The sequence below is a fragment of the Gambusia affinis genome, linkage group LG16, assembly GCF_019740435.1.
Source record: "Gambusia affinis linkage group LG16, SWU_Gaff_1.0, whole genome shotgun sequence".
Lineage (NCBI taxonomy): Eukaryota > Metazoa > Chordata > Actinopteri > Cyprinodontiformes > Poeciliidae > Gambusia > Gambusia affinis.
The window spans coordinates 23,366,950-23,392,256 of NC_057883.1; the positions used below are offsets into that span (position 1 = coordinate 23,366,950).

The 25,307-nt window shown below is 43.2% G+C and overlaps 3 protein-coding genes across 3 annotated transcripts; 1 reads left to right on the forward strand and 2 right to left on the reverse strand.

The window, feature by feature from the left end:
• Window positions 1–1,569: 1,569 nt before the first annotated feature.
• Window positions 1,570–7,439, reverse strand: eif4eb (eukaryotic translation initiation factor 4eb). Its single transcript, XM_044143751.1, is given in 8 exon segments — window positions 1,570–2,139; window positions 2,209–2,348; window positions 3,364–3,477; window positions 4,254–4,317; window positions 4,388–4,483; window positions 5,181–5,284; window positions 7,316–7,409; window positions 7,411–7,439. Coding segments are annotated over 8 exon segments (756 nt in total). The 3' UTR covers window positions 1,570–2,024.
• metap1 (methionyl aminopeptidase 1) lies at window positions 7,423–18,370 on the forward strand. Its single transcript, XM_044143748.1, has 11 exons — window positions 7,423–7,554; window positions 9,242–9,293; window positions 9,373–9,482; window positions 11,791–11,851; window positions 14,338–14,429; window positions 14,496–14,579; window positions 15,035–15,173; window positions 15,979–16,110; window positions 16,186–16,329; window positions 17,489–17,554; window positions 17,633–18,370. Exons 1-11 carry the CDS (start codon window positions 7,438–7,440, stop codon window positions 17,797–17,799), a joined length of 1,164 nt encoding a protein of 387 aa, XP_043999683.1. The 5' UTR covers window positions 7,423–7,437; the 3' UTR covers window positions 17,800–18,370.
• A 687-nt stretch (window positions 18,371–19,057) lies between these two features.
• Window positions 19,058–24,084, reverse strand: LOC122846667 (alcohol dehydrogenase 1-like). The gene is made up of 9 exons (XM_044143749.1): window positions 23,746–24,084; window positions 22,503–22,604; window positions 22,271–22,412; window positions 21,809–21,896; window positions 21,505–21,724; window positions 20,614–20,874; window positions 20,407–20,539; window positions 19,401–19,539; window positions 19,058–19,329 (listed from the first exon to the last, which is right to left on the reverse strand). Exons 1-9 carry the CDS (start codon window positions 23,761–23,763, stop codon window positions 19,296–19,298), a joined length of 1,137 nt encoding a protein of 378 aa, XP_043999684.1. The 5' UTR covers window positions 23,764–24,084; the 3' UTR covers window positions 19,058–19,295.
• Between the last annotated feature and the right edge of the window lie 1,223 nt (window positions 24,085–25,307).

The following is a 25,307-nucleotide window of genomic DNA, read 5'->3' on the forward strand; positions in this document are numbered from 1 at the left end:
CTAATCCAGCAGACTTTCTGCGTCCTTCACAGCAGCAGACAATAACCCAGCAAAAAAAAAAAAAAAAAAAAACCCAGAAAATCTCATGACCTCTGACCTCTGACCTGACCCTTGGGTTCCAGAGTGGACCTTCTCACAGCTGCAGAACATTTCCAGGACCAGAGGACTAAAGTCTCAGATCAGAGAAACTCATCCAGGCTTTAGTTTCTCTTTAGTGACTTTGTTTCCTGCAGCGTCTTCACAGGTCTGATTGACAACCCAACGGTCCAGAACGCTGCTGCTGGAGTTCTGACTAGAACCAGGAGGATAGAGACACCACCCGGTTCTACACCATCTAGTTCTACTATACTAAATAAACTGGAGTCTCTATAATGTTCCTGAAGAAGCCGCCAGCAGACGGAGAGCTGGAGGACAGAGGGAGATGTTGTTACCAGGTGCAGATTTCCACAGAGAGAATGAGGAATGAAGCCAGACTCAAGGCCATTTGATGACTAACAATATATATATAGTGTTTCATATGTGCAGCGGATCCCTGAGCAATCCTTTACTCTGATGAGATTTCATGGCATTGATGAGCTGGAGCGGCTCTGCCTCTGGGTCCCACATCTAGTTTAGAGAAATAACCAGTTGCTGCCCTCAGACGGTGATCAATAAATGTTAGAATCAATCCTGCGCTCCGCTGGGGGCTAACTGGAGGACAATACGCTACTTCTGCTAAGCTGGATGTCAGCAGTCCGACTCGAACAACTGTTCAGGGAATTTAACGATCAATACTGTTAAGAAGAGCCAGAGCAGCCCTCTGAGAGGAACCGCGGAGCTAATGGCTACATTAGCCTGGGCGGCTAATCTGAGCTAACAGGCTAATCCACAGGGAGAGCCGGCTTCTGATTGGACCAGGCCTCTGCATCCATCCATCCATCCATCCGTCCATCCATCCATCCATCCATCCATCCATTCATTCTGTTTCTGCTATAACTTAAATTCTCTCCCTACTGAATTGTGAGCATCAAAGCTGCAGGTAAGGAATAAAGCAGACACTCACATAAGAGGTGTGTGTGTGTGTGACAGTGAGCTGCTAAATCAGCCTTTTGGCATCAGAAGCTGCAGATTTAAAGCTGTAAGCAATGAGATAAAAAGAATAAAAATCTCTCTCTGTTAATCTGGGTGATTTCATGATGGGCAAGTTAAAACATTTTGATGATACACAGATAAATGAGGAAATTCTATCATATGCAGAAATCTTCATTTTAATAGACCAGATTGTTTTTATGAGGTTTTCACTTCTTGTGGAGGAAGTGTAACTACATTTGGCTGAACTGTTCCAGAATGACTCAGGTCTCTGAAACCTTCATGGAACTGAAACACATCAGCTGATTGATTCAGTCCTGCTTTACTACAGATACAGGCAAGATGTTGATTCAGGAAAAAAACAAAGGAGAGGCAAAAAAGAGAATATCTGTTCTATCATAGCTCCAGTAGCTGCAGCAGCAGCTGCAGCAGCAGCCCTAGCAGCTTCACTTTGGTTCCTCAGAGCGATGATGTCATCCAGAAACAGAAACACGCTGGGAATAATTGCAAAACCAGTTTTATTTATATTAACACTCAAATGGATATGAGTCATGAAATACTTTAAAAAGGTTTCAACAATTCAAGGCACAAAAAAGCACAATCAAAAGGTTTAAGTCAGTAATAATGTGCAGGCGGATTAATATAATAAATTAAAAGTGTTTTAATGTCATTAAGGATTACAGCAACCAGAGGCCAGAACGTGTTCAGGATTCCCTGCCATTCAACACAAAACATGTTTAAAAATCAAAGGATTAACTGATCAGAGTGCAGCTCTGCGTCTCTCGATGCCTCTCTGTTAGTGTCATGGCCGCCGCAGACGGGCCGGTTCTGGTTATTTTGGCATGTAGGTTGGACTTCCCTCCTCCTCCAGATTGCGTTTCGCAGAATCTTTGTAGCAAAGTAAACACCAACAAATAAGACAAGGAAAATGAAAAAAGGCACATAAGGCATTTTTCTCAGACTACGAATTTGTTCTTGGTGGTGGAACCGCTCTTGGTGGCCGTGTCGGCGTGAGACTGGTAGCCGATCGTCATCTTCATGGGGAGCCCCAGCCGCTCCTTGTAAACCCTCCTGTGGGAGAGGAAGCGTTAGCGGCGTGGAAACAGGTCTGCACATGCTCAGTGTGGCGGCCCGCCTCACCCTATGTGTGTCACAGCCTCCCGGTTCTCGAAGTCAGAGGTCCACACGGCGATTTTATCCCCTTTGTTGCGGATGTTGACGACGGCTCCACAGACGTCGTCGCTGTAGTCGTCAAAAGCCTCTCCGACTAAACACAGCAGCTGATTGGAGGAAGGAAAAGACTCCATGAGTCAGCGCTTTTGACTGAGATAACCTCCGCTAAGTCTGTGCTAGCGCTTAGCTTCCCCCAAATTAATCTTTTAATTTACTCAGTTTTTTCAACTTTCCGTTGAATAAAGTTTTGCATCTGTGTTGCAGTTTTAGTCATCGACTATAAAACATTCTTCAAGAATTCACAGGTTTATGTTCATGCTCTTATTTTGAAGTGGGTCTGTTTCCTGTCCAGCTGAGATGCAGAAATGGTTTCAACATAAATAAATGTAGCGGTTTAGCATTAGATTCCACTAATTGTCATGTTAGTGTAGCACGTTAGCCTTAGCTCACGCTAAATATAACGTTGGTACTTCTCTTTAGTGATACCATATTGGTATAGTGGTTAGCGTTAACTAGTTGTTACTGATAATTAGCTCTTTAGCTGAACTAATCTTCATGAATAGCGGTTTAGCGTTAGCGTATCTTAACTTTTTAGTTAGCGGTGCTCACTGCTGGGGTTAATGACATCAGTATACCCCCTAATGTTTGGTTAAATTCCCTGGTTGGACTTTGATCAAATCAGTTTTGCTGCCATCAACAAGCTTCTCGTATCTGAGTTCCTCTCAGCATTATGCTGCCTCTGCCGTGCCTGAAAGCTGCTGTCAGAGTTCCCAGGTCTGAAGGTTTGATGGATTTCTTTCTCATCATGATTTCTGTCTAATACTCATGTTACCTGCTGCTGTAAGCATTATTCTGAACAGTTTATAAACTATTAAAAGAAGTAAATTAATCCAGAGATCCAGGTACAATATTCAACCCTGGTTTTAAACAGAACCAGAACCGGCTGCTTTGTGAGAGACATGCATCAGACTGAAAGCAGCACCACTAAAAGCCTCTGATCCGTGGCTCCGTGGGAAATCATCCATTTCTGCACCCACCAGTAGAACGGCAGAGAATCAGTTTGTAACAGTGAGTCCAGCAGGTAATGGCTGCCGTCCTCCAGGGAGGCCCAGGTCCACCTACGGTCTCCAGCCAGAAGCGGTCCAGGTCTGATCTCCGCTGCTGCTTGGTGAGCGTGATCAGCCAGCGTCCGCCACGCTTGTTCTGCTCGTCCTCCCACATGGGCTCGATGCCGTCCTGCAGCAAAACATCAGCATGTTTCCACTCACACATCTACAGCTGACAGCAGAGACTCAGCAGCAACGAGACGATTTTCAGTTAAACTTTGAAAAAATCAGCAAAACTGCTGAGAAAAGCTGCACAGATTTCAATGATCCGAGTTCAAACATTCAGATCACAGCTGAAAACTGGTTTCCTTAATCCAGTTTCTGTTTGATGATTCCAGATTGTCCCAGATTTTAATCTGTCACTGATTATTGTCAGATAAATTAACTAATGGGAAAAATGTCTCGTTATAAATGAAATAATCTGCAAATGGAATGGAACTTTTTCATCAATGTTAAAAAATTATTTATTTAAAACAAGCCTCTCTATTTTAAGTAAATTTTGCCTCATTTAAAGTGAAATAAAATATATGCAATAGAAATTAGATCCAAATGACTTGGTAAGACTCTGTGTTTTTGCATTGTAGGCAGAAGTAGAAAGCTGTCAAAACTTTTGCAGAATTTTGTAGAATTTTCAATGATATTCAAATTATTTTAATACGGCTGCATTGTGAATAAAATTTTCTAAAAGTGTAATAGCTGAAATTAAGAAAAGTCATATCGCACTTCTAGAGAAGAAGCTGAACATTTTCATACATGAATGAATTATGACCTGAAAAACATACGGAGCATAATCAAAGGAAAAACAAATGCAGTCACTGAGAATGCTTCATAATCACTTTCCCTGTCTTTAGTAACTTTGCTCCACTGGCCTGTAGGTTCAGCTCATGATGCGGTGAAGCCACAGACCTTGAACAGGGAGTAGTCGCAGCCGGACATGAGGTTGCTGGACAGCTGGATGTGGTTGTAGAGGCTGAAACACAGAGCAGCCGTTAGAAATCCCTCCATCACCGGAGGAGAAGCTGACATTAATTGCTGCTTACGCCCAAAAATCTTCCACCGTGTCAAACTTGGAGATGAGGCGCAGGTTGGCCTGCCATGTTTTGCTCTTGTCGTTCTTGAAGAACCACAGAGACCATCTGTTGGAGCAGGAAATAAAAAACAGGGGAGAGCTGCTGAATGGATCTGCTGGGTGCTTTGGAGGGAAATTGCTCAGTGAATCATATTTCCACTCTTAGTTGAATAAAATGTGACGCTGCGTCTTCTCTACAGCCCAGACGGCGACAGGCTGAAGAATGAGGACTGAAACTGGAGTCAAAATGAGAGCAGAGCTGAAACTGAAGGTGAATACGGGCAGAAACGGTCAGACGATGCAAAGTGAACGGCCACCAAACAGAAGGACAGATTAAAGCCGTAATCTGAGCTAATTCCTCCATCTTTACTCTGAAACTGATCCTGAACCAGTTCAACATCCAGATGACTGGCCCTTTAAGACACGACAAAACATCTGAAAGGTCAGAAGGTCGGATTAATAACTGGAAGACTTTTACATATGGATCAGATGGATGAACAGTTGGATGATGCAGCTCTAACTGATCTATATTCTGTGAAATAAGCCTTTATTATTATTAATACTACTAATAATAATAACTGATCTTGTGTTTGTGAATAAAATCAGATTCCAGAGGAAATCTGGAATATTTAAACGCAGCTCTTCTTCCTCTATAGAAGGTCGCTGCTGTTTCTGCCTCCTCGTCACGTCCTTCCCTGTAGTGACCTTTGAACCCGTGACATCATGGCTGTGAACCTGTGGGTGTGTGACGAGCAGAAGCTGACCTGTTCTGCAGCGGATGTTTGATGTAGGCCTCTGGGCTCACCATCTCCTTCCCAGAATCCTCGGCTCCATCTTCCTCGGCGTGGGGCGGACTCGGATTGGTTTCCTAGGCAACAGACAGGCAGAACCAGTGAACGGACTCTATGCAGCTCTACACACCCTGACCCAGCAGCAGCTTCCCGTCCGCCATCTTGTTTCTACAGAGAAACTGTAGCCACTGCTGTAGTTACTGCTGCAGGGTCATGACCTTTGACCTTTGACCTGCTAATTGAGGACTGTTGAGTCTGACATGGACTTCCTGGTCTGAATCTGCTGGAACGTCCGAGACATTTTCCTCTTGGGAATAATTTTCCTCTCTGATGGACGTGACCTTTGACCCTTCCCAGGTTGCAGTTATCTGCCTTTGAGTTTCAGAGCAGCAAACAACATAAAACCAAATCCTGCTTCCTCAGAGGTGGCGATCAGTTAATCAATGAGTTTGATCAACTGATCAATAGTTTGTCTGCTGCTGTATGGAAATAGAAAAAGTGCAAATAGTTTGTTAAAGCAGATATTCTATTTTTGCTTCATTTACACTATTTTTTCATATCTCTGTACATTCATGCAAATGTTCTAATATTATAAAATCTCTACTTTTCTATCTAACAGTTTATATTTTATTAAATTACACATAATTTAACTAAGCAGCACTCAGATCTCTCTGTGTGTCACCACAGTGAATTATATCAGCTGTTATGGGTTTTTTATTATGGGATTTGCATAAATATTGGAGGCTGAAAGCATGCTGGGTAATAAAAACTTTCAGTTTCTGCTATGTTTCAGGTGTGATTTCTAAAGGCCAGATGGATGCATCCTACATGCACACCGGCGCGTCATCACAGATCCTTCCTCCCAGCAGCTGTCAGACTCTACAACCATCACTGCTTCAGGGGTTTACAGCCTTGGTGATATTTATGGTTTCTTTAAATTTCCTGCAGTCTGTTGATATTTTCTATAAAAAATTATGCGCTTCTTAAAAATTTACCTATATGCTATAGAGTTGAACATTTCTTTAATTTTATATTTTTAATAACTGTATAGTACTGTTTTCCTTACGTTGTAAAATTTGCCCTTATTTTCACTTTTAACTGCTTTGTTGTTGAAATGTGCTATAAAAATAACTCACTGTCCTGTCCTTTATATTTTTCTGTTTTTTAATTTTTTTTTACTTTAATGTGATTCTGATGACTTTTTTTCACAAATGAAAGTTTTGTAAACATTGTATGTATATTTATATAAAATTCATAGGAGTTCTAGTAATATATTGGGATTTTTATGGATATAAACAATATTTAGGTATTAAAATTGTATTTAATAGTAATTTACTGTAGGTATAGCACATTTTGGGATCAACATAGTGATACCTTCCCTGGGGATGTATTAAACCAACCATGCATCAATTCATAGCCGCTGATGTATAGTTCTAGCTATTAATCTACTGTTATTTGCATTAATAAGAGAGATGTTCTTTTGTGGATGGGGCAACAACAGTGAGGTCAGCCCAAGGGCCCACATCATTGTAAATACTCCTGGTTGGAAGTAATTCAAAGTGAAATTACATTAAAGGTAATTAGGAGCTATCTTAAAATAAAAAATATATATCCTAAATCATATAATTTAAGCCAAAAGCCTTTAAGTTGGGGGGCATTTGGAGCTGAAAGCATCCCGGGGTCAGCTCGGACCAGTGCAGGCCAGTTGTGACAGCTGAAATGTTTCCTACACTTTAAACAAGAAGCAACACGAACATTTTGACGGCATTCAATCAGCGAATAGTTCGAACAGCGAAGTGTGCGTCGTTTTAAAGCAACATGCAGCATCTGAGCAGAGATTAATGTTCAGAAGGGATCTCATGTTGCTGCTCGTCCGCTCGCTCAAAGTTGGTAGATCTCCACATTCCTCCTCAACGCCCAGCAGGTCGTGGCATAGACAACAGCTTTAAAACTCCCCAAAACACCCGATTAATCATAGCAACTTCAATTCCCCAGCGTGGAAACGCTTTTTAAGGTTCCAGGTCGGCTCTGGGTCTAATCTGAGGCTCTAATTTAGACCAGAAGACCCTCCATATGCTTTGAAACGTTCCTCACAGAGAAGTACTCACCGGTTCGGCGGTAGCCATCTTACAAATCTCTGTTAGGAAAGTGCGCGCTGATTGGTCCGAGCTGTGCCACGTGACTGGGCTGCAGCACTCCGCCTCTTCCCCCCTGTCCTGCAGACGAAGGCATGGCGAGCACGGAGGCCAGAAGGGAGTGTGAGACGGAGGGCTGCAGCAGGGACGCCAAACTTCAGTGTCCCACATGTATCAAGCTCGGTATTCAAGGCTCCTATTTCTGCTCGCAGGTACGGCTGTTTTTCTCCGCTCTGCCCGGTCGGGAACGCCCTCACCGGGGCCACAGACCCCCGGCCGGCCGGGCCCGCTGTCACATCACGCGGCTGCTAACTCAGCTGTTAGTCTGCTAACGTGTCTTCAGGTTGCTTAAAAACTTATTTAGACAACGTTTGTTAACATATTTTAGTTGTTTAATTGTATAAAGGCTGGCAGTTATATTCAGTGTGCCGGTGAGCGGTTGTATTATGTTGTTCTTAAATTTTTAAGGCCCAGGACAGACGTTTGGCGAGCTAACTCGCTATAGTGAGTGATGGAAGAGCCAACAGGCTGGCATTACTTATTAAAAGAGACGCGCTGTGTGAAAACCACACATTAAAGCATTTAACAGGGTTCTCTGCTGAGCCACACTGCTTGGTCTACCGAAACCAAACCCCTCTCAGACATGTGAATGCAACTTTAGGGAGGCTGTCACTGGTTTTACTGGTAACACTGGACTCTTCATCACTGCGATCAGATGAGGATCTGTTGTTTTGGTTCTTTATCGTCCAAAATGGACAGATTTTAGGCTTCATTGATAATATCCTGAGTTTGCTCTGCTGATCGCAGCCTGTTCATCCGGAACCTGCTGTTTGTTCAATTAAACTTAAAAGATGCTCCATTCACCCCAAAGGGAAATTAAATGTTAAGCCTGTCACTAGAAGCTGTTAATCCATTAATTGCATGATAACATAAAACGAGCTCCATAATTTCAATTTGGATCACCATCATAAAGAGATGCTGAAATGTTTCTTACAAAATACAATTTTGCAATTTTAAATACAATTGAAAAGCCGATATTTTGAAAAATGCTGCAAAGATTTGACAACCAATAAGAAGTGCTCCATTTGCATTTCTTTTTTAATAAAGCGGCTCTTTTGCTGCTTTCCTGTGCAAGTCTCCTTTTTCGTTTCGGTTGGATATCTAAGATTTTTTCCACTTCCAATGTTACATTTTTAAATATTTATTTTTTATCGTAGAGGATGTGTTTGCATTAATATGCCTTTAAATATGAAAGTGACAATATTGTTGTTTATTGCAATAATTTCTGTGCCAGTTTATCGTGCATCAAAATCATATCACCCAAGATTCTTCAAAGAGTTGCTGTGGATGGTGATGCTGTGACTCCAGTAGCAGTCAGTCTTCCAGCCAATCTCTTAGGCCTCTGACTGCAGACTGTTGCTGTGTAAGGTCTCATGACCAACATGCTAGCAGCTCATTATCCAGGTAGCAGAGACGTACCTGTCAAGTCTCCCATTTTTCCGGTAAAGTACCGTATTTTACCTCCCGTATTAATATCTTTCTGTAAATATCCCGTATTTTGCTCATCCCCATCCTGCTCACATTACTTGCGTCACCCCCTGCTCTCACATTAGCTTGTCTCCCTCCTCACGTTTACAGTAGTGTTAGTTACTCGTCCCCTTTACGTTTGTGTCGCTTCCCCTCCGCTCTGACAGTAACACCAGACGGCAACATTTCATTTATTCTCAAGTCCAAAACTTGACAGGTTTGAGCAGAGATGATATTCTGCAGTCATGTGTCCTGGGTGGATCAGTTGTTAGCCAGCTCTGCTTATCCACCTCTTTTCCAGGCAGAGAGATGCTGGAGTAGGAGATATGATCCTTGCATATTTCAGCCAGTTGAACATGTTTCTCTCTGCAGGAATGTTTCAAGGGGAGCTGGACGTCTCACAAGCTGCTCCACAAAAAAGCAAGTATGTTCCCCGGCTCTGTGCTTCATGGAGTCCTGTTAAAGTCCAGACGAAGTCACCTGAGTCCGTTTTGTTTTTCCAGAGGAAGACAAGCACCAGACTGAAGCTAAGAACTGCGTGGAGCAGGACACCAACACAGATCCCTGGCTGGGATACCGCTACACAGGCAAACTACGGCCACACTACCCACTGGTGAACTCTCCCTCCATTTCTAATATTCACTCTTTAATAATGCAAACTTCCTCAACTGTCTGGGAAAGTTTGGAAGTTGACTTAGGAATCATCTGTTGGAGGACAAAATAATCTGGAAAACTCTACCTCCAGTTTTTCTCTTTAACGTTGTCTAAATGATCCGTCCATCCAGTTAAGCTCAGGATTATTAGTCCCCTGATGAATCACACAAAAAGTGTTTCCATGGAAACGACCGTAATGGAACAGGGTTTCCTCCAGTGTATTTTAGGTCTGGCGGCCCGCCATGCTTTACTAGCCCCACCGCCAGGCTAAGCCTTTCTTGTTTATGTTTTTATGAAAATAAAATAAAAAAATGCTTTTTTTTTTTTTTTTTTTTTTTAGCCAGATTGCGAACGTCTCTGTTGCTCTGAGCGTTTCACTGGCGGAGCAGAATTATTTCTAAAAGATATGTTTATAGAAGATAGCTTTATAGTTTATGCATTTAAAGCCGGATCAATCACACTGCTGGCGGTGCAGCAGCTGAAGGCCTTATGTAACTTTAGCACAGATCCCTCGTTCCTCCTTTCACTCAAACTGGACACAGGCTGACCTGCAGAGATATTTACATCAACCCCTTGTGAGGAATTATGTTTCTTTCCAGAGTTTTTGATCAAGGTAGGAGTTTAAACCCACCATGTTAGCTCTGGTTGTGCAGCTCTATGCAGGAATAACTTGTAGTGGCTTTCAGAGGAGCAGTGAGAATGATTTATTATATGGGGCGTTTCCATTCCAACATGCTGCCCAGCGTGTGGCGCTGTCCTCCCTGTAAAGTTCATGTCTGTGTTCCCAATTGGTCGGAGTGTTAGGGGTTAACGAACCAGCGCTAAACTCATGATGCAGGTTCAGCCGGTGAGGAGCTTTCACGCTCATCACACTGGTTTTATTTTAGTATTATTTTTCCAGTTAGATGAAGCATTAGGCCATATCAAATGCTTTGTCCACTTAGACAGAGTTAATGCGCGCAGAGATCTGAAAAACTCGCCCATAAACTGACCCAACCAAAACAGTTTCTGTGACTCTTATTAAAAACTCAACAGACAGAAATGTTAGAGCTGCTAAAACCACATTAGCAACATTGAATTAAATCTCCTGTTGCTCATCTCTGTGGATTTAACTCATCCTGCAGGGCCGGTCCAAGGCTGCATGAGGCCTGGAGCAGAATCTGACTTAGGGGCCCCTCTTGCTGCTAAAAACATCAGCACCTCTAACAGCTTCTGTGTTGATTTAATCTGGGAGAGAGGGAGTAGATTAACCAGCCAACCTAAAAAAACAACCAGTTATAATTAGTATTTGTGGAAAAACAGCTCAAACTCAAAGATTAAACTCACAGCATCAGATTGTTGCTATGGTAACAAAACAATCTAACCATGAAGATTGTTGTTTGTACTTTTACAAAGTAAACTTGCCAGATCCTCAAAACCGTACATTTAAATGTTAATTTAAAATATTTTAATTAATGCTGAAACCATTAAATCAAATTCAGCAGCATTGATCATCTCAATAAACAAATGTTACATTTATGTATCTGTGGTTTGTGTTAAAATATGATCATTTTGGCCCCTGAAGCCCTGGGGGCCTCATGGAGCCGCTGACTTAATTTGGATTAAACAGAAGTGCAAATAATTGATATTCATCTTAATTATATTTTTTTATTTGTTGGTTTTAAGACTAGTTGTGGGTTTTAATATTGTTTCACTGGCCATGTTTTCCAGTAACATATAATTACCCAGTAATATTTTTACTTTTCCAACTTAACATCTTTTAATACAAAAACATGATGGACGCCTCGGCGCGCCGACCAGCAGGCTGAGGAGGTTTACTGGGGGAAACTCTGTGGAAACTGTTCATTACTGTATTGTTTCCAAAAGAGCAAAGAGAAAATCGTCACAAAGTTTGATCTGCAGATTTTATTACGACGGAGTATTAGGACCAGGCTCAGAAAAAATAATGAGAATAAAGTCATAATATTGCAAGAAAAAAGTCATATAATAGTCAAAAAAATATTCTAAATAATGAAGACATAATATGAGATTAAAGTTGTTGTTGGACAGAAATTCGGAATATAACAGAATAAAGTCACAGATGGATTTGAACCGAACCAGAACAGATTACAGGTGGACCAGAGTTCGTTTAGCATTCACACTTCTCCAAACAAACCGGACTTTCTAAGTAAACGGACCGGAGTCGGGCTGGACCGGACCGGAGTTAGATTAAAGCGGACTGGTTGTTGTTGCTGTGATCTAACTTGTGTTCTCGGTTCCTCTGCCAGACCCCCATGCGGCCGGTTCCTGGTGACATCCAAAGACCCGACTATGCGGATCATCCCAGAGGTAACAGAACTTTCTCATGGTTCTACACAATCAGAACAGGTATCAGGCCAGCTTTAAGGTGTTTGTCAGAGCAGTGGCACTGCCTCCGTCCACAGTGGTGATAACTGGTTTTACTGTGGACAGATCCACTGGTTTCCAGTTGATTAGAGTCTCCTGGTTGTTGATCATCCCAACTGAGGTCTTTTCCTCTGAAGGTGACCGTTGGGCTCTAAGTGGACTGTTAAAACCTGGTGCTCAGACTCTAAACTGTAACTGGCCCCATTTTTTGATAAGTTGCTAGATTTTTTTCTAGTTGCTTTTCTGAAAGAAAACAAAGTTGCTGAGTATAGCAACAAAGTTGCTAAGTTGGCAAAAGGGCTTCTGTCATTCGGACTGGACCCACTCTTGGCCACGCCAAGGGGGTTAGCTGTAATTTGTTTGGGTTCAGAACCGAACCAGTTTAACCGAACTGTCCTGGTTCTGGTCGGATACGCGGACCAGATGGAACTGCACAGTTCCTCTGCAGCGTCCTGGGTCCAGTTGGGTTGGTATCAGAGGGTTTGGTCCGGTTGGATCTAGTTGGGTCCAGTTGGGTTGGTATCAGAGGGTTTGGTCCGGTTGGATCTAGTTGGGTCCAGTTGGGTTGGTATTAGAGGGTTTGGTCCGGTTGGATTTAGTTGGGTCCAGTTGGGTTGGTATCAGAGGGTCGGATCCGGTCGGTGTTCTCCATCAGGACAGTGAACTGCGCCTCTCCCTGTGGTTCTGATTGGTTTCCTCGTCTTGCCCGGACCATCTTGTGTCGCCTCATGTTGGGTTTATTTATTGGCTGAGCCGTAGCCGTGGCAACCTTTGTACCCACAGATCCGTCCGTACTCAGGTAGCCATGGTTACCGTCTCCCTTCGGAGCCGACTGTTTGTTAACGCGGACTAACGTTTCAGAAAGCCAGCGGGAGCGCTACGAGGCCGTATTTTACATGCAGGTGCTCCGAAGCGCTCTGTTCCTAAGCAACCGCTCAACCTGCAGCGTCCTGCTAGGCGCTGGACGTAATCAATGATTAATGAGGCCCGTTTGGGCCAAACGGCTGTTTTGTGAGTAAAACTGCTCATGTTTTCCTGTTCCTCCCGCCGCAGTCGGACTCGGCAGCGTGAGTGTCATTAGAGCTGCAGCTGAGCGCAGCCCTGCAGGAGCAGCCAGTTATTCATAGCCCCGCCAGGAACCTTTCATGCTTCTTCTGTTTAGGATTCGGGCTGGAAAAGCTGTCACAACGAGACGCTTGCTTGCTATAAGCTCTGTCTGCTGAGGCTCGCTTTCTGTTGGCTCTGCATTCATTAGAAGACATATTATTATTTCTCCCTGTAGAAAACACACTGCAACAATCTCTGAACTATAAACTGAAACAGTTCTTTTGATTTTCCTGCTTCATATTATATTAATAACATTCTGAATTGCTGAAGCTTTATGAAGGGTTTCAACTTGGTCTTTGAACAGTTCCACGTCTCAAAGTCTCCCAGAACACAAAGACCCGACTTCATTTTCATGTCACCTTTCCAGATTTTCCTCTCTCTCTTCAGCCGCCTGTCCTACCAGGATAATCCCAAAGCGCTCCCAGGAAGCGTGGTTCCTGCAGCGTTTCCTGAATCTACAGCTGGAAGACAGGAAAAGCTGCAGGGACTCGGTCTGTTTTCCTCCTGATGGTCCGGTAGATCCGGTTCCACTGGAACCAGAACTCCATCCTCTGCTCCACCTCCAGCTGCTGTGGTTCTCTTTCTCTCTGCTGAGTCAAACCTACCTGTTCCCCTCCTGGCCTGTGGGGGCGCTGCACCAAGAACCACTGAAGGAAACGACACAAAAACCTCTGAAGACACTGAGAGCAACTTCCTGTTTCACTAGAAGGAGGCGTCGATTTTAGTGTTGGAGGATTTCTCTTTAGTCTTTGGCTAAAGACCAGGAGACATTTCTGCTGCTAGCGCTAGGCTAGCATGTTAGTTTTGGTTGTATTTACCCAGAATGCCCAGAATTGGTTTGAAGCGGACCGGACTTCATCATTCACTGAGCTGCAGTGAATGATGAACTCATAGAAACCGTCTTGTCTTCTGTTGGTTCATCAGGGGGACGTTAAACATTTCAGTCTGAAAAACAGATTAAACTAAAATCTGAGCCTGGAAGGTTGAAACTGCAGAGTGTTGCGTTCAGGTTCCGGTAGGAAATCTGCCTGTAGGGATCCTGGCTTTGCTTTCTGGTAGTTCCTGCTTATGCTGTAGTTCATGTAGTTTGGTCTCTAATTACTGTTTAACCTCTCTAAGCCTGCAGGAGTCAGACACCACAGAAGGTAAAACTCAGTAAAGATTTTATTGTAATGTCTATTTACAGTGTAAATGATGAGTCCTTCAGCTGTGATGGAGTCAGAGTTACTAATGGGCTGCTGTGTCAGTGAGGACGACCAGCAGCTGCTCTTAGAGGTCGTCCAGAGGTCATGTGACTGATGGCGGCTGTCTCCGTCCCACAGGGATGTCCGAGTCCGAACAGTTCCTGAAGGGGACGTCTCAGATCAAGATCCTGTCTCCTGAGGATATCGAAGCCATGAGAGTGGTGTGCAAGGTAACTCCGCCGACCTCTGACCTCTCAATGTGTGAAGCTGTGCTCTGACCCCTGACCTCTTTGCAGCTGGCGCGGGAAGTCCTGGACATCGCCGCCATGATGGTGAAGCCGGGTGTCACGACGGAAGAGATCGACCACGCTGTTCATCTGGTATGGCAGCAGAAACACGCAGAGCAGAACGATTTCCTTCTGCTGAGTCACACCAAGACAGAATCATAGAAAACTATCAGCAGATTTCAGGTCATGCTGGAAATGAAGAGGGAGAGAGAAGCTGCTAAGGCGTTTCCCCAGCTACCAGGTGAATCAGCTGTAGCAGCTAAACTCTTTCATTAGCATCATTAGCGTCAGCTGCCCGGTGTTTTCACAGCGTTTGGCTTCAGGCTGCAGCTGGACGGCTCCCCAGAGGGAAACCTGCTAACGTCTCAGCGGCTTTATGTTCACATTATCCGTTTGCCAAGAGCCTCACAGAGCGCCGTCATCATAACAGCTGATCTGTAAAGAAAGCTCTGATCGGTTCTACGTGGCTCTGCTTTGATGCAGCCACTGCTGGTTCTGCTGCTGGTTCTGGGTCGACGCCCACCAGCTGCTGGTTCTGTGTGTTCCAGGCCTGCGTGGCGAGGAAGTGCTACCCATCTCCTCTCAACTACTACAACTTCCCCAAGTCCTGCTGCACGTCTGTCAACGAGGTGATCTGCCACGGCATCCCGGACCGGAGAGCTCTGCAGGACGGAGACATCCTCAACGGTCTGCTGGGCGGGGCATTAGAGGGGCCGGGGGGTATTAATGATGAACGGTTTCTCTCTGATGATGAATGTTTTATCCAGTTTTAGCCTCTTTCTGCTGCCACTCGGCTCCCGCTGCTCCGCTCTGACAAGACGGATCGTTTCATTATCCTTCAGTCAGACCCCCCCACAGTTTCTGCTAAACTCCAGTCTGGAGCTGCAGCTTCTGATGATTAATCAGATAAAAGATTTCCACATTCTGCAGATTTTTTTTTTTAACTTTCCTCTTGAGCCTTTTTATACATAACAAATATATTATTCAGTCTGATGGCTAAATTTTTTAGGTCATGATTATTAATTCTGATTAATCATGATTATTAAGTCAGAATTATTAATTCTGACTTTATTGCAAAAGTTTGGGTTGAATGGACTCTAACTCCCACCTGCAGGTGGCAGTATTTAATCTACAACTCTGCCGTCTCAGCCTGACTTTAAATGACAAGTTACAAAATTCACTTTTAGTAGAAATGTAGAACCACAAAATCAGAGAGTTTGACTGGAAAAAATCACAACAATCCCAAACTACAGGAGGAACTGATAAAAAGATGCAAATGAACAAATAATTCCTTTTTTAAATGAGAAAAAAACATTTTATAACAGCATTCCTTTAGTAAACATTTAATAATTTGTTGCAAAGGATGCTGACTATGTTTTTACAGTCTGTATCCTCCAGTTAACGATCAATTAGTCGACAGTTATTCCAGTAATTGATTGATCTGGTTAATTGTTTTTGCCCTAATTGAGTCAGAGATGTTTGTCTTCTGCAGTGGACATCACTATCTACCATAACGGTTTCCATGGCGACCTGAATGAGACCTTCTTCGTGGGCGAGGTGGAGGAAGAAGCCAAGAGGCTGGTGCTGACGACGTACGAATGCCTGATGCAAGCCATCGACTCGGGTATGAAGGCGTGCCGCCGCCGCCGTGTGTTTGGTGTCTGATGGCGTCTGACCCCAGTGTCGCCCCCACCCACAGTGAAGCCCGGGGTGCGCTACCGGGAGCTGGGGAACATCATCCAGAAGCACGCTCAGGCCAACGGCTTCTCCGTGGTGCGCAGCTACTGCGGCCACGGCATCCACAGGCTTTTCCACACGGCGCCCAACGTCCCACATTACGCCAGTAAGTCGCAGCAGGAAACTACGGAAAGCCAGTTTAACATAAAATCACCATATTCCACAGATCTGAAAAAGAATTTTACTACACGCGTTTTAATCAAAATATGCAACATCTTCAGTTCAAAAACTTTTGTTGTGAGTGAGCTAAAATCTTCAATACTTTAAAAGCCCGGCCATGATTATTTTATATAGGAATTAAGAAAAACCCATGTGATGGCACTGAGATGTCCGATCAGTTGCCTGCAGAATTTTGTGTTTTCTGCATAAAATTGTCTGAAAATGTCACCATATAGAAACTTGAAGACTGCTCCAGAAATCTGGATGTTTTCTGTCCTGTTTATCATGAAACTGAAGTAAAAAACATGATGGATACAAGAGGAATGCTTTTATGTTGTCTCTCCCTTCATATCACTAATTTCACTCTCAAGATTTTAAAGTCTGGTTCCTCGAGCTGAAAAAGATTACATTTGTACTTCTTGTTTTAACCAGAATTAAAAACATCTTAAAGGGCTAGTCTCATGTAAAATCAACTTTTTGATCTTTCCATCGTATTTTAATGTTTTTCCCTCAACAAAAACAACCTGCAGTGTTTCTTTGATTCTTTCATGTTTGAGAAATACTTTTGTTTACATGGCAACCACTCCAGATCTGGATCCTCCCAATCTTAAAAAAGTCTAAAATTGTCCCCCCCCAAAAAATCATTGAAGAAATGATTTCATTTAAATAATATCATTACGAAAAGGCAAAAGGTGAAAAAACCCCGATATCTGTCATTTATCTCAGTAAAAAATAAGAATAAATGTTTTTTTTAACTTTGCTGATCCTCCCGAAATTGGTCTTAAGAAACTTTTCTGTTTATGGTCCCACCCAAAAATGAGATGGGATTTACGCCCTTGAGACAGAGGCCCAATTTAAAGTGCTAAATCGGGAAGTAAAATTTATTTCAAGTTATATTCAATATTTACATAATTTTTATAATAACTGAGAGTAACATAGTTACTGGATTGTTCTTTAAAATACAAAAGAAGATGTTTTAATTTTAATGAACTAACATGTTTGATTTCTGGAATGTGTGATAAAGTGGATTTTATGTTATAACGGCCTGCCATAGATAATCTGGTCGGGACTCTTTCCATCACCCTCATTTCTGATTTTTCCCCCAGAAAACAAAGCAGTCGGGGTCATGAAGCCGGGTCATGTGTTCACCATCGAGCCAATGATCTGCGAGGGTGAGTGATGCTGCGGGTCGCCTTCAGGATGGTGGTCCGGCTCTGGCTAACACCCGCTGTGTGTGTGTGTGTGTCCAGGCGGCTGGCAGGACGAGACGTGGCCCGACGGCTGGACGGCGGTGACCCGGGACGGGAAGCGGTCGGCCCAGTTTGAACACACCCTGCTGGTGACGGAGACGGGCTGCGAGGTTCTGACGCGCCGCCTGGAGGACAACGGCCGAGCTCACTTCCTGGCCCAGATGTAGGCGCCGCCAGAACCAGCGCCCAGGACTGGACCCGACCAGACGCCCGGCACCGCAAACTCACTCACAGCTCAAAGGAAACTCTGAATTAAAATGGGTTCCTGAAGTGGATGTTCTGGAATGTGTCTGTAAAGTTTTCTCAGTTTGGTCCGAGTCGTCTGGAGGAAGCAGATATTTATAAAGTTCACCCACGCTTTGCCAGAACTTTCCTCGAGGTTCTTCTCCAGGTAGAAAAAGTTCCTGGAAAGTTCTGGAAAAGTCCCAAAAGAAGGAGTTTAGGTTTGGCGAATCAGCAGAGTTTAAATCTTTATTTCCAGAGCAGAATGCGGCGCAGATCTGCAGCTTTAACTCAAACCATCATCAAACGGCCGTCCTGAGCTAGCTTAGCTTACGATGCAGCTGCTGCATGACGGAGGTTCTGGTACCGTGAGCTCTGGCATAGCAGAACGAGCCTTAACGTGTGGAAGTGTGACCTCTGACCTGCTCGTCTCACCTTCATCCTGTGTCACCTGGATGCCGTCGATGTTTCTCTGCACTCTGTACTTCTGATGGAGTAATAAATGACTCTTCTGTAGCTCCGTGTGGCTCGGTTTGTCCTGAGATCCGAACCGGACCGGCAGGCTGGAGGCGACGCTCCAGGAGAAATAACCAGGATTTATCATCAGCTTCTAACTTTCCCAACTTAATTCGATTATACAGTGTAACGTAAAGAGATTTTAATTTTATTTTTTATACGGAGGACCAATCCTGTCAAAATTGCCAAACAAAATAGAAATTAATGACTAGATCAACTAATTTGGAATAAAGAGCATCAAATAAATAAATAAAAACTTTACCAACTTATAAGTATACGTTGTGAAATGTTTATATGGAGAACCAATCCTGTCAAAATTGCCAAACAAAATGGAAATAAATGATTTGATTATACATCATTTTCAACAGTATTAAATTATCAATATTACTCAGTTTTCCACTTTATTTCCAATATTGTTTTATTAATTGGCTTCCTTGATTTATTTTCCTTAATATTCTGTTTTAATTTTTTTTTTACATTGAGTTTTGTCTAGATTTTGTGTTTTCAATCCAGTAGGCTTCTCCTATTGGTGAACATCTATAGCCAAGCACAAAGTTGAGATTTTTTTTGTTTTTTTGGATGCAGTATTTGTCACATTACATTATCAAGCCTTTTACTTTTATTGCCAATTGTGGCAGGATCAGTCCTCCATAGTTGTATGAACGAATTCCAACTCAAACACACAAATTCAATGTTTTATCTTTTTAATGTGTAATCATTCTCTGGGAAACGGTTCATTTCAGGTGAATTATTGATGATTAAAGACTAAATTAATTTTCTAATGGAATCATTTCTTCTGAGACGTTTCTGCCGTCGTCCAATTTAATCTAACTTTATACGTTTCCAGTATCAGAGGACGTCTGTCGGAGTAAACCTGACAGATAAAAACCCAGAATTAAACCAATCATCAGAACTGGCTCCGGTTCTACTCAGCAGAAACCTTCATGACGACCCGGACGCTGTGGAGCAAACAGAAATAACTGAGCAGCTGCTGCTGTGTGAGTATGTTTGTGTTGAACCGGGTCGGTACCATTGGGAGTTCCTCATCAGCTCTATGGCGTCGTTGACCTGGTCCAGAACCATGTTGTGGCTGATGAACTCGTCCAGCTTCACCTTCTTCTCCAGGTAGGCTCTCACCATCTCTGCCACGCCGTCTTTAGCTTTAAACCCTGAGCCACAGAATCCCATCCAAATGGATCAGAACCGCACCAGGCAACATTTATTTATACAGCAGCTTTCAGCCAGAGACGGTTCCAGGTGCGATTAGAAAGAAGTTAAAACAATAAAACACAGATTCAATTTAAACAGATTTACATAAGTAACGTTTTACATGCAAATAAAATGTTTTTTGTTTTAATGAACTCATGGAACCGGAGTTGATTTACTGACAGAACGGGAGCTCTGCTTCGGTTTCATTCTGCTGTTATAAAAGGCCTCAGTGGTTAATGGAAGAAAATCAGAAATATATTCTGGGTTTTTATTAGCGAGTGCTTCATAAACCATTAATAAAACTAAATGTTCTGTGAGCAGCAGGAAGTGGAAAGATCTGAACTGATTCTGATCTTTGATTTGGTCAGGACTCATTATACAAAAGATGTTTTATTGTCATTTTTTTGTTTGTTTGTTTTGCTAATCCAGTTAAAATAATGCTGCGATAATTGAATACTAAAAACAAAGCTATGAAGTAAATTTTCATAATCTTGTTGGGAGAGTCGTCTAATTCTGGTGATATTTTTAACTGGTAATATTCTGTCTCTATGATAAATTTGATCTGGTTGTGAAGAATCAGGTTATGATCCTGATCCCCACAGATTCATGGCTTAGTCAAAGCATTTTAAACCACACCGTTTTTAACTGGTTCTTTTGGCCCAAAAACTAAAACTTCAGTTTTATCTTCATTTAGTTGGAGGATATTTTGGCCAATCCAGATATTAATCTGAGGCTGACTGTAATTTGGTGAAAGACTCGTGAACAGCTGCTGGGATCAGCATGACTCCATGAGCAGAACCAGAACCGCAGCAGAGCGACAGGCTCACCTCCAAACATGGAGCCCTTCCAGGTCCGCCCGCAGATCAGGTGTCGCGGTCGGATGGCGATGTCGAACATGTCGGTCCAGCCGACCACCACGCTGACCCCCCAGGCCTCCATGCTGGACTCCAAGGCGCTGCGCTGGACGGACCAGCAGAACACGGTCACCGGCCCGGTTCCGCTCTCCAGACCAACACAGATCATCGGTCCCTCACCATGACCTCCACGTTACCCACGCACTCCAGGGAGAAGTCCACTCCTCCTCCGGTCATCCCAGAGATCACCTCATGGACGGGCTGGCTGTGGTCGTTTGGGTTCAGGAAGTCGGTGGCGCCCAACTCTTTGGCCTTCTCCGCTTTGTCCGGGTTGATGTCCACGGCGATGATCCTGCTGGCTCCTGCCGCCCTGCAGCCCATGACCGCAGCCAGGCCCACGGCTCCCAGACCGAACACAGCGCAGCTGGAGCCCGCTTCCACCTGGACACACGGAGAACCCCTGAAATACGGAAACACAAAGTAATCCCAAACTTCTGCAATCTGGGAGCGGATTAAACCGAACAGAGTTAATCTCGTGGTCTGTTATTGGACAAAACAATCATTTAAAATTTAATGTGTTAGCTTAGCCCAAGTACATTATTCAGCATAAGCTAAATATGCTAATAGCTTATGCTGCCAACATATTAGCATAAGCTAGTGTAAACTAATGATAAAGTACTATACCAACGTAATATTTAGCTTACGCAAACACTAAGGTACTATACTATCACGATATTTAGTAGAAGCTAAAGCTACACCTTGTTGATATCCAGGATGTCGCATCATTATTATCGCCCTGCTATGTAAAGTCTTGACTCCCTTCAAAGTAAAAGCATGACGTCTACGTACTTTAAGAGTTAGACGTTCCAGTTTAACTCTTTAAAACCAAGAAACAAAAACTTTTATTTTTCGATGATTAAACTTTTTAACTAATGTTAAACTTTATTTAACTGAAAGTAAAAAAAAACAGGTGATTTAATTAGTACTTTAGAATTTATCTGGAAAGTGTAATTTAGGGGAAGCTAACTGCGCTAAGTAAAAGTTTCTCTGTGCCGTTAGCGGCTCTCCCACCTTGGCGGTGTTCACCGCGGCTCCGTAGCCGGTGCAGATCCCGCAGCCCAGCAGGCAGACCTTGTCCAGAGGAGCCGCGGGGTCGATCTTAGTCACAGCAATCTGGTTGATGACGGTGTACTCAGAGAAGGTGCTGGTTCCCATGAACTGGTGGATTCTCTTCCCCTTACAGGTGAACCTGGATTCCACTCCGGCCATAATTTCTTGACGAATTCTGGTCCTGGTCAAGATAGTTTATGAGGTAAAGAACTGTGTTTGTTCTTTAATGAAAAAAATGCCACCAGAAGAGGATGAGGAGTCTCACCATGCTCTCTCACACTGGTTGGTCCTTGGACTCTTACAGAACCGACATTCTTTACACTGGCAGAGGAAAAGAGGAATCACCTTGTCTCCTAGGAGACCAAAAGGAGACCCTAAATATTTACTTTGAAGCTATACGTTTAGGTACAAGCTAAATATTTAATTTGTGTACTAAATATTTAGCTTGCAAACTTAACATTTATTTAGGAACTATTATACAGTAATAAATGATTGACATGGCGCCAAACGAGACGATCTAAATAACCCAAATTATTGATGTACATTTATGACTGTTAGTTTTAAATGGCGTCTCCTAGAAGGACGTCGGGTTTTGGGCAGAAACCCGCCGGTTCTCCAGGATGGAGAAAGGAAAGAAGCTTCATGCAGCGTGTTGAGGCAGCAGCAGGTGACCTGTTGTCACATAAACATCAGCTTCCTGTCCACCGTGTGGACGGTTCGGACTGACCGGGCTGAAACTCTGTGACTCCGGGTCCGACACTCTCCACGATGCCGGCGCCCTCGTGGCCCAGGACCGTGGGAAAGCCGTCTTCAGTCATGCTCTCCAGCAGGTGGTACAGGTCCGAGTGGCACACCGAGGTCGCCACTATCTGCGCCAGGAAGTAACCATGACAACGGCCATGTCAGGGGGCGCTAGCGTTACGAAAGACCTCCTGGTGACACGCAGAGGCGTCTCCCACCTTGATGCGGACCTCGCCGGCCTGAGGAGGGGCCACCTCGATCTCCTCGATGGCGGCCGGCGTGTTGGGTTTCCAGGACACCGCCGCCCTGCACCTGATGACCTGACGGCCCAACAGAAACATCCGTTATGAAGCATCATCTCTGTGTTCCTGTGCAGATGAGCTGCTGATTGTAAAAACTCTCCGAAATTACAGAAAGTGTTTGGGCGGTTTAGCCTGTCAGAGAAATAATGGAGGTTCATTTTTCAGGCATATTTTAATCCATCCATTTTCTTACACCCTTGTCCCTTGGGGGGTCGGGAGGCGCTGCTGCCTCTCCGGCTAACGTTCTGGGCGAGAGGCGGGGTCACCTGGACAGGTCACCAGTCTGTCGCAGGGGAACACAGAGACAAACAGGACGAACAACCACAGACTCACAGCTAGGGATAACTTGGAGAGACCAATTAACCTGAGAGTCATGTTTTTGGACTGTAGGAGGAAGAACCCACCATGCACAGGGAGAACATGCAAACTCCACCCAGAAAGACCCCGGGCCGGGAATCGAACCCAGAACCTTCTTGCTGCAAGGCAACAGCTCCACCAACTGCGCCACTGTGCAGCCCTGCATATTTTAATCCTATTTTTTTTATTAATTTATAAATGTTTTTAGTTTCAAACCAAATATTTCGTTAGCTAGCTAAAAAAACTAAATATGTAACATCAGAATGATGACAAATCCTCTTCCGTAAGCAAACATTTATTTATTTAAGCTTTTAATCATCTAATTGGCACATTATTTCAAATATTTCCCACCTGGTTGAAATAGATACATTTTTATTGTATATTTTGGATAATTAACCTTTTCTGCATGCTTGTCCATGACATACCAGATAATAATTGGTATGCTAATGCTATTCAGAAAGGAAAAACTATAGGGTTGAATGACTGGCAGAATGTTTTGAGCGTCTTTTCAAACCAGAGCAGATTAAAGGCTGGTAAAAATTGGGCGGACTAGGCCTTTAGTCATTTACTGAATCTGAAGCTGCATTTAGAAGCCATTATCTCCAGAGTGAGGCTTTCTGTGTGAAGGCTTCATGATCCTACCGCGTAGGACGAGTTTACAAAAACAAAGTGATCGGGGCAGAGAGAACTTCCGGGTCAGACCGTTTGTCAGAAATGAAATCATAAAAATCCAAACTGAGCGCTCGTGACCCGTTTGTTCACACGGACCGCCGGACGGCGTTGTGTGTGTGAATCCTCTCACCTTCCCAGCTGTGGACATTTTTCCTGCAGAGATGATGGATTGATCCCAACCCAGAGTTTCAGCAGCGAAGGAAAAGAAGAGGATCTGTACAATCTGGCACACAGCGGAACGAGCAGGGACTTTAACCTGCAGCTGTTATCAGGCGGGGCGGGTCGGGACCGGTCCGGTCCGGTCGGGTCTCACCTTCACACGAGACGCTGCAGAAGAAAGAGGAAGAAAAACTCTTTTGGAGGAAAATGTGTTCCTGTCACAGTCTGGAGAAAATCAGTGGAGTTTGTTTAAAACCAGAATGAAACAAGAAACAAGATCAGGAAGTCATGAAGATTAAAGCTTTTAGTGAGACTCAGAGAACAAAACGATAATAAAATATAAATTTATTACCAGATAGTAAACAGACGGGCTCCTGAGCCGCTGCAGTAAACAGTATCTAACCCTGGCGGGGAGAGGTCAGACTTTCATAACAAGGCCATCAGATTATTAAAGTCATAACGTGATTCTTTAAACAAGACATTTAATTTGATCTGCTGGGTGAATCTTTATTTTCTCTCGGTGAGGAACGAAGCCGTTCTAAAACAATAAATCTTGTTTACATGTGAAGGATTTTAAATGAGTTTTTACTTTCATCCTTCTCTCCGCTGATCAACATGAGGATTTAATTTACTTTGCTGCTTATCAGGTTTGAGGAGATGCACTTTGGCTTGACAGAGTAAAATGTCTGTAAATAATTTATTTCTGAGCCAGGGGAAAGTTTATCTCTGCTTTATGACCTCACAGCAGGGGCTGGGCCGGCCCAAGGCACAAACAAACTTTGCAACTGCTGAGGAGAAACTGGTTGGAAAAACTTCACAGCTGGAAAATCATCTTCATATATTTCTGATTTAAAGATAATTTAGGCATTTCTGCAGCTCTTGCTAAAGTTGTCAAAATATTATTACACATTAACAGCAGTTATTAATATTAAGTATAACAGAGTTTGAGGGCAAGACTAAGAAAAAAATATGAGAATTAAGTCATAATGTTACTAGAATAAAGTTGTATAATAGTCATATAAAGAAAAAGTAAAATAAAGTTGTAATGAGTAAAAAGTCAGATGCTGGAAAAAGTGAAAGAAGAATTAAGTGATAAAATGACAAGAATGAAGTTTTACAACAGAAAGTCCAAATAATATGAGAGCCAACAGTTTTATGATAACAAAGCAGCAATAATAAAAGAAAAAAGTAACAAATAGCTGGATTCAATAATCAAAAATTAAAAGAAGTTTTACTTTATTATTGGTTTGACAAAGATCACATTTCTACGGAAGAGGATTAGGGCCACCGAAAAAAAAAAAAAAAAATTGTGACTTTGTGACTTTAATCTCAGAATTCTTTTTTTTTTTTTTTCTCAGTTTTCCTCTTCCGTACATTTCATCTTTTAGGACGTCGTCATCAGATTATTATCATCAGACTGAGCTGTTCACAGGATTATTATATCGAAGATTTGTCTGAAGACAAAACGAGAAATCAGCTTCTAGATACGTTCTGCAAAAGATCAAACTAGAACTAGAAACATAGAATCAGTCC